The sequence below is a fragment of the Pipra filicauda genome, unplaced genomic scaffold (genome assembly GCF_003945595.2).
Source record: "Pipra filicauda isolate LSUMZ 115617 unplaced genomic scaffold, ASM394559v2 scaffold236_size1216567_pilon, whole genome shotgun sequence".
Classification (NCBI taxonomy): domain Eukaryota; kingdom Metazoa; phylum Chordata; class Aves; order Passeriformes; family Pipridae; genus Pipra; species Pipra filicauda.
In genome coordinates this window covers 78260-90113 of record NW_024104350.1, presented here as the reverse complement: position 1 = coordinate 90113, position 11854 = coordinate 78260, and the positions used below count along the sequence as shown (strand labels likewise).

At 47.7% G+C, this 11854-nt stretch overlaps 1 protein-coding gene across 1 annotated transcript; it reads right to left on the bottom strand.

Annotated features, from left to right (window-relative positions):
- Positions 1-50: 50 nt before the first annotated feature.
- ZNF367 (zinc finger protein 367) lies at positions 51-7428 on the bottom strand. Its single transcript, XM_027710373.2, has 5 exons — positions 6970-7428; positions 5911-6061; positions 4156-4275; positions 3665-3803; positions 51-2630 (listed from the first exon to the last, which is right to left on the bottom strand). The coding sequence occupies exons 1-5, from the start codon at positions 7318-7320 to the stop codon at positions 2390-2392; spliced, it is 1002 nt and encodes a 333-aa protein (XP_027566174.1). The 5' UTR covers positions 7321-7428; the 3' UTR covers positions 51-2389.
- Between the last annotated feature and the right edge of the window lie 4426 nt (positions 7429-11854).

Genomic DNA, 11854 nt, shown 5'->3' with positions numbered 1-11854 from the left:
GCGCTACAGAAACAAGGCTGAATACTTAAAGGATTACCAAACAGCACACATTAAACCTGAAAATTAAAGTTTTTATTCAAAGCATCTATTAGAATGACAGCACATCAACTCTTCTGCCTTTAACTCATGCCAAACTACAACTTAATCTTTCAAAGCACTGAACACTTTCATGACTCCTTGTATGTAATCACTTAATAAAACAAAAAGCAGTCTTACACACACTGGGTTTTTCTTTTACTTGGTATTTTACCCAAAACTTGTCATGATCCAGAACTGCTTCAGCTGTCTGAATTTTGTCTACTACAATTCAGTGTACTTGTCATTTTTGAGGAAATATCCTGCAAGTTGCCCAAAGCATTACAGCTGACTAGGGAAAAAAAAAAATCCTAATGAAGTTACAACACCAGTCTGCAACTGGCTGGTAATTACAGAGTCTCCTGCCCTTTGAAACACTACTCAGGAGCAATTCTCAGTTATGACTCAGAACTACAACGGATTTAAGTCCAGGGCTCATTTTGGGATCAGATTATTTGCATGAAGCCAGATTAACAGTCAACAGCATGTAATTTTTTTGAGAAACTCAAAACCTACACACGTGAATTACCAGTTTTACATAGGCTAAGAAGCCTAGTATGACTAGTGTTTTCTATTTTTTTCAGAAGCTGAAGCAAAAATTAAACCGTATCACTGGTGCAAAATCATTTACATTCAATGCAAGTGATTTTTATTTTAATTATTCAATTACTCTTTAGCTAAGTGCATCAATACAAGATTTAAACGAACTGGGTTAATGAGATTTTCAAACACAACAGGTTATCAGAGAACACATTTCTCTAGTTGCAGTTCCTGGTGTAAAACCACTCTACTTTTCTGGAACAGCTGTATGCATCTGGTCAGTCTTTACCAAGTGATTGATAAAATTATTTCTTCCTCTTGTTTAAGTGAGAGTGAAAGAAGCTTCCCTTCTCATTTGAATTTCCTGACCTCTAACAAAAGGAAGGAGTTAAAGCAAGCAGGTCAGTAAATGCACATTATTAATATCCCCTTAAGCAGTAGCTTCATAACAACAACCAACAACAAAACCACACAACAAGAAGACCAATCTGAAAACAAAGTTTTGTTAGAATATTAGGAATCTCTGGCTGCCTTCAAAGAAAATTATGGAAAAAGATCACCATGAGACAATGCTACTGAAAAGTATACAGCATTCTCAAAGTGACAAGATACCCTGTTAAACATTTTATATCAACATCTGAGTACTAGGCAGCATTCTGTAACTTCATTTATTTGGGAAATATACGAAATCCCACTGTTAACACACTTGTAACTATCTTTGGAAGCCTATTTTCTAGTTGTATAGTGAATACTTTCTGCAGTGTTTAACTGATAGCTGTGCTATGGTTAGTGAACACAAAATTGGCATGTTATCCTGAAATAAAGCAGTAAGGTGGCTTTAGGCACAGAAAGTACGGAGGCTCATATCTGCTGATCATCATATGAAAGTAATACTTTAAAACTTAGTGTTTGCTAATAGAAGATCTGGAATAGTTAACTAGAAATCCATACCACCCTGTAAATACCCCCTTTATCAACAAAATCAAGTGCCAAACCACTACAGGGTCAAAAAAATCTGAAAAAATATTACCAATTGTTTAACTTTGTCTAGACTTTGCAAGACTAATCATTTTCAGACAAAACAATGTGCAAAAGTTCCCAACGTCACATGTTAGGAATAACAAGTGCTACCAAGAGATTCTGCCGAAATCAAATCAGAAAATGTAAAGCAGCAAAGTCAAGCCTCATACCTTGAGCAGTCACAGTGAAGATACTGAACAACCTTAGGATTTCCTGCACGAAGCAGTTCCTTTCCCACTGCAAGTTGAGATGATTAACCTTTGCCTTTCACCTTGATGATACTAGGTAAAGACATACTGACATTAGAAAAACACAGTTTTGTTGCTGTTTAACAGTATCCCCAGACCTATCGCTTTTTATAAATTTGCTTAAATAGTCAGATAAATGCTTTTCTTTTTGTCAGCCTTCTTTGGCCACATGTACCATTCTGCTAATTGCGAACACTTTGTTCAGAAAGTGCTTCCTGTGAAAACTGCTCCAAATAAATGAGTTAACCTTGCAAAATCTAGCTTCCCAAGACACATAAATTTGTCAACCCTATATTTACAAAACACTTATAAACTTTACATATGTCTTCTATCTTATCAAAAGTGCAATTCTCTCACCCCGCGTTACGGGGGCAACAACATTCTTCATAAATTCTACAGAATAGCAGCCTATGATAAGCAAATAAGGTGCTTAGCTTATGCTTGGGATCTAACTGGTTAAGTGACACCAGCAGGTAACGTTTTGTGTAGGCAGAGACTGCTCCCATCTACTGTCTCAGGGGTGCCACAGCTAAGTTTGCCAGCTCGATGAGAGCCAGCGCTCCGTGCATGCGCTCGCGCTGCTCCTGCAGCCGGCGCAGGCAGGCAGCTGAGTGAGAGCTGCTCTTCTCTTCATCGTCCTCCTCATCAGACTGGAGATACTCCATCGGGTCCTGCTGCTCCTGGTCCGTTTTCTGCATCGCTTTGGTCTTCAAAGCGAGAGCGCGCTGCTCTCTGGTCTCCCAGTATCTGTAACACCAAATGTGGGGAACGCTCGTCAAATGAAGGATATTGAGGGGCTGGAGCAGGTCCAGAGGAGAGCAACGAGGCTGGGGAAGGGACTGGAGCACAAGTGCTGTGAGGAGAGGCTGAGGGAGCTGGGGGGGCTCAGCCTGGAGAAGAGGAGGCTCAGGGGAGACCTCCTCACTCTCTGCAACTCCCTGACAGGAGGGGGGAGCCGGGGGGGGGTTGGTCTCTTTTCCCAGGCAACTCTCAGCAAGACAAGAGGGCTGGGTCTTGAGCTGTGCCAGGGGAGGTTTAGGTTGGATATTAGGAAGAATTTCTTTCCAGAGAGGGTGCTCAGCCATTGGAATGGGCTGCCCAGGGAAGTGGTGGATTCTCCATCCCTGGAGGTGTTTAAGGACAGACTGGATGTGGCATCAGTGCCATGGGCTGGGAACCACAGCGGGGTTGGATCAAGGGTTGGACTTGATGATCTCAGAGGTCCCTTCCAACCCAGCTGATTCTATGAGTACACCTGACAACAATCCAAAGCTGCCAAAATCCTCCCAAGTACTGACTTGCATCTGACTAAGCACTGCATTTCACTTTATCTTTCAGCCCTTATAGGACAGTATTTATGCTGTCAGAAACCTTCTTTATTCAGTATTTTAAGTGTAAAGTGCCCAAGTGAACATCTGTGACAGGTTTCTCCTCTACATAGCATTCCCAGCAGGCATTTCTCCCTAGGCAAACACAAGTTGTTGCCCCTCATACAAGGGCAAATTCAGCAAGACTGCAGCACTAACAAGGTATTAGCAGGGGTTGATCAAGCAAAGAAGGACATTTAAGCAGAGAGCAAAACCAAAACAAAATTGGAAGAAAAAAAGTCTCATGAGGAGCTCTGTCTTAAAGGAGTTCAGACTCCTTTAAGGAGGACTGATATGTACTGGAGGAGCGTATAGTTTTGGTTTGTTGGGGTTTTACTGTTCTGAAGAATAAAATGCTTTTTCAAACCACCCTTATAACTATTTCAAGGAAGGTGACACCATGAGGGAACTTACTTTGCTAGCCACTCAGCCACAGCTTTATTGTCAGCCGTCTGCTTCTTGGTCAGCCTGTCTGTGAGCTCCTCCCTCTTCAGCCGGGCATAGGGATGTTTTGGGCAGTGACGGTTTGCATGTGTGAACCTGCTCAAACAGCCTTAAAAACACCAAGCAAAAATGAAGAACACGTTATGGAAAGCAGCCAACCAGTGACTAAGCATAACATCTGTGGAATGAAGATGCCACTGAACCCAACCTTCCTCATTCACAAAACCCTAGGTTTGGTTGAAAACAAAGTTGCAAGGTTCGTAACATGTCTCGTCATTTTATAAGTTAGTATCTATTGGCAGAGAACATATGCAACTTAGATACATATTTGCAGAATCACCCCAGAAGTTCAGCCAAAATTAAACTCCAAGGCTTTTATGTATCTTTGCCAAGTGAACTTGTATACAATTCCAGTATTGGTCTGACCCTAGAAAGCTGCAAATTGGTCTCTGATGACTCACCATTCTCTGAGCAGACGAATGGTTTCTCTCCCGTGTGGAGACGCTGGTGAGTTTTGAGCTGCCCACTCTGTACAAAGGCTTTCCCACAATCTGGGTAGTCACATAAATAGGGCCTTTCACCTTAAAAATAATGAACAGAGATTTATGAAAGCTGACTATGTGTCATAGTACCCAGTGGTGATCCCTGGCATGAGACTTACACAAGCAAGCTCTCCTTTTAGCCACTCAGACACTTGCAACTACTTAAGAAGTCCTGGTGTACTCTGAAGTACATGTTCTATGCTACTGGACAATATACTTATTTCCAGAGAGGAAAAAAAATATTTTTTTTCCTTGCCATGTTTTCTGATTTAAGACTCTTAGATAACACCACATAAGCTTTGTCCAGTGAAACTATGGACCCCTGTAGAGCAAGAAATATAGGAAGTAAATGGACAAGTGATGTAATTCAAGTTGTAACCAGAGAAATTTTATCCTTAACATAGCCTGAACTAGGGTGAAATACTTGAGGTCAACATTAAAATAACATATGAGGTTGCAGAAATATCTCATTAGGAGAAAGTCTCACTTTTGAGAAAAGTCATAACAATGGAGGCTGCATGAGAAACTTATTCCAGACTTAAGTCAACAAAATTTTCTTAGAACAGTCACCAAGGAAGACTTCTCCATGCAAACTGCAACCAGACAAAACAAGGCAGCAAGTGTCTCCTTCCCCGAGAGGGCTCCTCAGGAAGGAGACCAAACAGAGGTGACTCGGAGGAATGACACAGGGTAAGCTCTGCTCAGGTAAGAAGTTCTTACAAGTTCAACAGCTTGTACAGCCAAGTGAAAGAATGTCTTTTGACCAAAACCCATGAGGAAACTACTGTTTAATTTCATTATCTAGATTAGTTGTAGGGACTTGAATCAGACGAAGCGAAGGTGGGAGCCAAGGTTTTTGTGGGCTTTTGTTTGCTTGGCTTGGGGGGAGTGCTGATGGTTGTGTCTGTACTGTGAGCTACATTAGTTCACACTTTATTGCAAATACAGAGTGCTGTTGAAACATGAATTAAAAAAAAAAAAGGTATTTGCTTGGTTGAAAAACCTAAACCAACAGTATCTCCAAGCCCAGCTGAATGAGTTCATCCTACATTTTCACTTAACTGCAAGCTGCCTTCTAAATACTGCTCAGAGAATTAGCAAGACCACCTCCACTCAAGAAAATGAATTCTAGATGGTGGGAAAAAACAACTGGGTGCTAATTTTAAGCAGGTGGACTCTTTCTCAACATTTAAACTACACTTCTAGGGTGTTACAGTGCTGAAGTTGCCATCTACTTTCTAAGTTACTGTAACCTCTCACAGGAAACTTCAATGCGGTGTGAAAAACACAACAGCAACAGGGAAAAAAATAACAGAGAAGAGGCAGTCAGAATACAAAGTGCTACCAAGCTCAAGTGCAGAGCACCAAGCTCAAAAAAAGTTCTCCCTCTTACAAAGCAGGTCTGCAACTGCAACAGATAAAATATTTCTGTAATTTCCCTACACTATTACAGCCCAAATTGCTGCTACATTTTGCCACGACAAACACAGCTACAAAGACTGTGAGTGACTAACAAGCACTGGAAGTAAAGTATGATTAAATTAGTAGTTACAATAACATATTAACAGGCCAAGTGTTGGGAGGTTCCTCTGTGGTTTGTTTGCAGGGTTTTAACTCCTTCCCTGGTGCTCCCGAAGCACTCAGCCCAGCAATGCACCCCTCCCTTTTACTCACCCGTGTGAGTGCGCTTGTGGGCCTGCAGTGACTTCCCTCTTGGGAAGACCCTGTTGCAGATATTGCAGCGTATCCTGCTGGAGGAGTGCTCTCCTTCACTGATCAGGTCTCGGACGGTGTCTGCTCTCGGCCGGCCACGTTTGATCCCATCCTGGGCGTAAATAACGAGGGAACTAAACTCCAGCACCTTCCCCGCTCTGCAGCGTGGCCAACAGGCACAGCACGCCCCGGAGTGACGGCACTGAGGATGGTGACAGTGGTGCCGTGACAGCACAGAACCAGCCCAGACCACGTCCAGCCCATCCCCAGCTTGCTCCTGGTGGCTGGGCTGTGGCAGCAGGGGAGATGCCAGGCACTGCCAGTGCTCCACCACACGCTCAGGAACACGGGGAGGAACTGGCAACAAAACCACGGAATGGGGCAGGCTGGAAGGGGTCACAGCAGGTCACCTGGTCCAATCTCCCTGCTCCAGCAGGGCCATCCCACAGCACATGGCACAGGATTGTGTTCAGAGGGTTCTGGAATATCCTCAGTGAGAGAGACCCCACCCCTCTCTGGGCAACCTGTTCGGTGTGTGGTCACTCACACAGTAAGAAAGTTCTTCCTCATGTTCAGGTGGAATTTTCTGTGCATCACTTTCTGCCCGTTCCCCCTGTGCTGTTGTTCGGCATCACAGGCAGAGCCTGGCTTAGTCCTCTTGTCAATCTCGTTAGGTATTTACACACTTTAATGAGGTCCCCTCAGCGTCTCCTTTCAGGGCTGAACAGGCCCGGCTCCCTCAGCCCTTCCCGGTGTGAGAGATGCTCCTGTCCCCTGACTACCCTCGCAGCCCGTGCTGGGCCCGCTGCAGGAGCTCCCTGTCCCTGAGAAGCCCCGAGCTGGGCACGGCCCTGGCGTTGGGAGGGTAGAGGACGGGCGTTCTCCATGGACGCGATCCGATCCCGTCCCGTCCCGTCCCGCTGTGCCCCGGGGCGCGCCGCGCTGCCGGAAGTGCCCTCCCTTTAAACGCCCGGGCGGAGGCGCGGGAGGCGCGCGCGGGTTCCCCCTCCCCGCACTCACCTTGCGGTGCCGGTGGCGGCCGCCGCTCTCCGCCGGCTCCTCGTCCCCGGCGGGGGCTCTGCCCGCGGCCCCGCGGGGCGGCGGCAGCGCCGAGGGGCCGGCAGTGCTGTCGCCGCCCCCGGGGCTGAGGGTCACGTTGTGCGCGTTCTCGCCCCAGCGCCACGGGTAGACCATGAAGTCGCTGAAGCCGGGGCTGGTGGGGACCGGCGGGACGGGCACCGGCTCCTCGCCCCCGCCCCACGCCGGGGAGGGTTTGATCGGGGTGGTTTTGATAACGGAGACCAGGACGCGCTTCGGCGAGTCCTGGCAAAAAATCACCGAGGGGGCTCCCGGCGGCAGCCGCTCCGCCATCACCGATCGCTCGCGGGCAGCGGCGAGAGGAGCGCGGTGAGAGGGAGGGCACGGCCCCGCCACCCGCGCCAGGCCGTGCAGCCGCACGGACGTCCCACAGCCGCCGCCACCTGTCGCCGCGCGGCTCCGCCTCAGACGCTCATCACCGGGACGGCGGCCCCCCGCGCTCTCGGTGCCTTGCCCCCCGCGCCCCTCCGCCTCCGCGGCCACCCCCTACCAGACCTGCGCCGTCAGCGGCGGCCCCCGGCCCTAGCAGTGGCGGGGCCGAAGCGGTGGCAGCGCGTCCGCACCTTTCCGAAGCGCTACCGGAGCCGCCGCGCCCGGAGGAGCCGCCACCGCCGCCCTGGCCGACCCGCCGCTTTTCCCGCGTTACGTTTCGCGCCCGAGCGCAGCCAATCACCGCACGCGAACGTCAAGGGGCGCGCGCTCCCGCCGGCCAATCGCGAGTCGAGGAAGCCGGCGGCCCCGCCCCGGAAGGCGGGTCCCGAGAGCGCGGCTCCGCGACTGCTGCCATCCCATTGGGCAGGCGGCCCCGCGAGAGGCGCTGATTGGCCCGGCGCGGCGGGGGGCGGGGCCGGCGCGCGCGGGCAGGCTTGGCGCGCTCTGTCCGTGGGCGGGGCCGATCCCAGGCGCGCGGGGGTCTTGGCGCGCCCAGCGCCTTAAAGGGACCGCGGACACGGCAGCGCCGCCCGGCCGGGGGGGCACGGGCTCCGGCGGCCGGCAGGCCCTGCCCTGCCCTGCCCTGCCCTGCCCTGCCCTGCCCTGTCCCCGTCCCCGTCCCCGCCCCCGCCCCCGCCGCCTCGCCGGCGGGCAGGGCGCCCCGCGAGCGCGGGCGCTGTCGGGGCGGCGCGGCCGTTATGGCGCTGTCGGGGAGACGCCCCTTCCAGCCGCGCTGCCCGCGGCCGGGAGGCACCCGCGGGTGTACAGCTGCAGACAGCGGCCCCGGACTGTAAGTGGCCAGTAGGCGTCTGCACGGGCAGGTTCTTCGTGCAGGTGGCGTTTAAAGAGGGTGGTGCCAGACTCCTTTCAGTGGTGCCCAGCGACAGGACGAGGAGCAGTGGCCATAAACTAAAACGTAAGAACTTCCACCTCAGCATGAAGAAGAACCTCTTTCCACTGAGGGTGGCAGAGCGCTGGAACAGGCTGCCCGGGGAGGTCGTGGATTCTCCTTCTCTGGAGACATTCCAAACACACGTGGATGCGTTCCTATTTAACCTGCTCTGGGTGACCCTGCCTCGACAGGGGGCTTGGAGTAGATGCTCTCCAGAGGTCCCTTCCAACCCTAATTATTCTGTAACTCTGTGAAGTTTGTGCAGATCACTAGTTTTAGTATATTTATGTTTGAGGGGTGGAGGTCTTTGGCTGTTTCGTTTTGGTTTTCTAATTTTTTTTCCCCTCCCAATCTATTATAGCTGTTCAGGCATTTATACACTGTGATTAACTAAAATGGCATCTTAAATCTAGTCTTCCAGCCTGTGCCCTTTGAAACCGAGACCCAGTCTAATTGTGCAGCCTGTTACCCCAAACAGGGAGGCTGCAGGTCTGCTTGGGTGCAAGGCTCTCACAGCCTGTTCTGTGTCAACTTTAACTCACCTGTGTGAGTGCTGTGTATGGAAGAACTGGTGTTACTTAGGAGTGATTTGGAAATACAGTGACACTGGTCCAGCTTCAGCTGGTGAAAACATAGGTTCAGTTTTTAAATCTGCAAGCAGCCACCTTGCCTGCTTTATGAATCCTTTGGAACTCTGGTTACTTGAAACTGAAAAGAATTTAGCTGTATCAGAGACAGCAGTACTTCACTTATTTTATGCTGGTTTTCTGTGTTGTTTTTTTTTTTTAAGCAATAGAACTCGCTGTTCTAAAGCAGAAGCACATTAATGGCATTTGATGTGGGCCTCTTATGCTGAAGTTGACTAGTAGTGTTACATCAACATGCTCCCTTTGCCTCAGTGTCTTACCATTGCAGTGAGTCTTACTGACCAGTTATGGCCTGAGAAAGAATTAAATCCTGTTTCTTACATGAATAGCTAAATTTTGAGGCCAATATCAGGAGCACAGACAAGCCACAGAGCTGTATAAATGGTGAGATTTTTCCCCTGCTCAGTTATGTTCACCACAGTCTGTATGCTGCAGGCCACTGTTTCTGGGAGTGTTGGCACAACCATCACTGCTGACAGGAACAGGAAAGGGCAGGGAAGACCAATTTTGCACCGTATGACTACACCAGTTCTTTGAGCACAGAAAGGCTGTAGAACTGGACTGCAGTATTAACTATCCACCCTGAGATTGGCAGCCCTTTCATTATGAATTACAGTTTGGTTTGTCACAACTGTCCTTTTAAACTAACTCAGATGTTTGCTTAGTCAAATTCTTGTTCATAGTAACGATACTCCAGCTTCTCACAGCCAGTGTTACTTGTTGAAGTCCTACCACTACTGTGCCAGCTCAGGCCATGATTACCAGGCCAGAAAGAAAATGCTGCAGCTTGCAACACTTGTTTCCAGAATGAGGAAACTGGTTTCCATATGCTTGGATCTGAACCCCTTAAAAACCTTCAGCCCTGAAAATAACCCACTGTGAACAGTTCTGGTAAGATAACAATGTTGGTAATACAGAAAGATATGTTAAATCTACTGGGGGGGGAAATGACTCATGCTAAAATAATTCCATCCCAAAAACCAAACTGCAAATACCCTTCATAATTTTCCAAAATTACCTGCCTGATGTTTCAACAGTGCATGTAGCTGCTGAAGAACTCAGATGGACAGATGGAATTAATGTTATGAGCTGGTCCGCAGAACTGTGGACACTGAAAATGGTGCAGTGCATTGTGAGCAACTGAATATCTCCATGTTTAACCTGTGCCACCCCATTGTTCTTTGTGATGATATTCAAGGGCTTGGCAGAAGATTAACTTCTTTACATGGGTCTTGTAAATTTTTCTAATTCCAACTAATAGAACTTTGTTCATGGAGGAAACACAATAGAGGGAAGAAGTGAGTTGATGCCACTTGTGATATTTTAACTGTTTTGAACAATAGTGTTTCATGTAGTAATAACAATAATCAGAGAGAAGTGAACTCGCTGTCCAGATCCTGCTACAGGAAGAGGAAACATGCACACAGAATGTGTGTGGCTTAAAGGGCATAAAACACACTACGCAGGGAATTAAAGTAACAGTTCATGTAACATTATGTAAAAAAAGTTCTAAAGAATCATCTGAGCTATAGTGTCTTAACAATATTGAATATGTTTGTTCTTTATAATACTTTGATGCTATGCTACTGGCTTAATGTATTAAAGCATTAATATTTTAGTGTAGAAGAAAGAGAAAGTTCTCTCTGAGAGGTGAAGGACTGAGATAATTAAACATGATACAACCTGCAGTCAGATCAAATCCTACTTACTACAACAAAGTTTACCTTTTATCACAGTGACATAATACAGAAATTGTAAAAGGATAGAGAGCAAGGGTTCAAGAGAAAGCAGGGAGAAAGTTCCTGTGTTCTATCCAGCTAGTTAGACTCAAGAAGGACCTGATGACTATGGAGTTTTGGGATAATAAACTCTGAAATAAAAAGAACAACTAACTCTCTGAAACAGAACACAAACACATGACAGATGAAAACGAAAAGAGGTACTTTGCCTCTCTAAAGCATGCTTCAACCGTTTCTAGTGATATTTCAAAATTCAGAAAACTTTGAGAAGGTGATGGCCTTTAGATAGATAATAGCAAATACTTAACCACACTGCATGTGACTTAATTGTATGTTATGGACTTATGTAGTAACTTATCATTAGTCATAGTATCTTTTATCTGAGTCTTTCTTATTACATCTTCCAAGTTTTTCTTTCTGTCAAATCAGTATATCAACACCTGGGGTCTTCTCGTTGCTGGTTGGGTCCTGCAGGGTCTCTGGGTGACTGGCCACCTTTCCTGGGGCTCCAGCCAGGGCCCAGCTCACATGCAGAGCTGCTGGCACCAGGTGTGCTCCTCAACAAGTGCTTGCTATCAGCATGTCCATCTCTGCTGAGGTAGCTTGTTACTGTTCCGATTAAGGCTTCGTGTAGTTAATTTTGTTCAGTAGAATTGCATTGCTGGAAAATGTATGTGATGGTGTGCTGGTTTAAACCGGCAGGGGAAATGAACCCAACTCAAAAGAGAGATTATAAGTCAGAATAACAATTTAATAAAATGATACGATAAATACAATTATACAGACAGTTGGTTTTAACCCACAAGACCCAAATGTATAACCCAGCACCCTGGGGCATGAACAGAGTGGTGTTCTTTGGGCCCTCCTGAGTCCAAAGTAGAAGGAGAGGGGAAAACCTGTTGGTGAGAGTGGTGGTGCAGTCTGGTTGAGAGTGGTGGTCACAGTCCTTCTCTGGATCCCACGAGTGGTTAAAAAAGTCCCAAGACTCCAAGATTGTATACCCTCAGGTTCAGGCAGGAATGCCCAGTCCCTCCCTCACAGGGACGTTCCCGCTCTCCGTGTCCTGGGGTGCGAGTGACACCTCGTGAATAACCGAG

Excerpts from the sequence above, each read along its gene's own strand:
- ZNF367 (XM_027710373.2), bottom strand. The coding sequence starts at position 7,320 with ATGGCGGAGCGGCTGCCGCCGGGAGCCCCCTCGGTGATTTTTTGCCAG. Across the intron at positions 4,276-5,910 it reads CCACAAGCGCACTCACACGG|GTGAAAGGCCCTATTTATGT; the intron begins GTGAGTAAAAGG and ends ATTATTTTTAAG. Across the intron at positions 3,804-4,155 it reads ATTCGTCTGCTCAGAGAATG|GCTGTTTGAGCAGGTTCACA; the intron begins GTGAGTCATCAG and ends GGTGTTTTTAAG.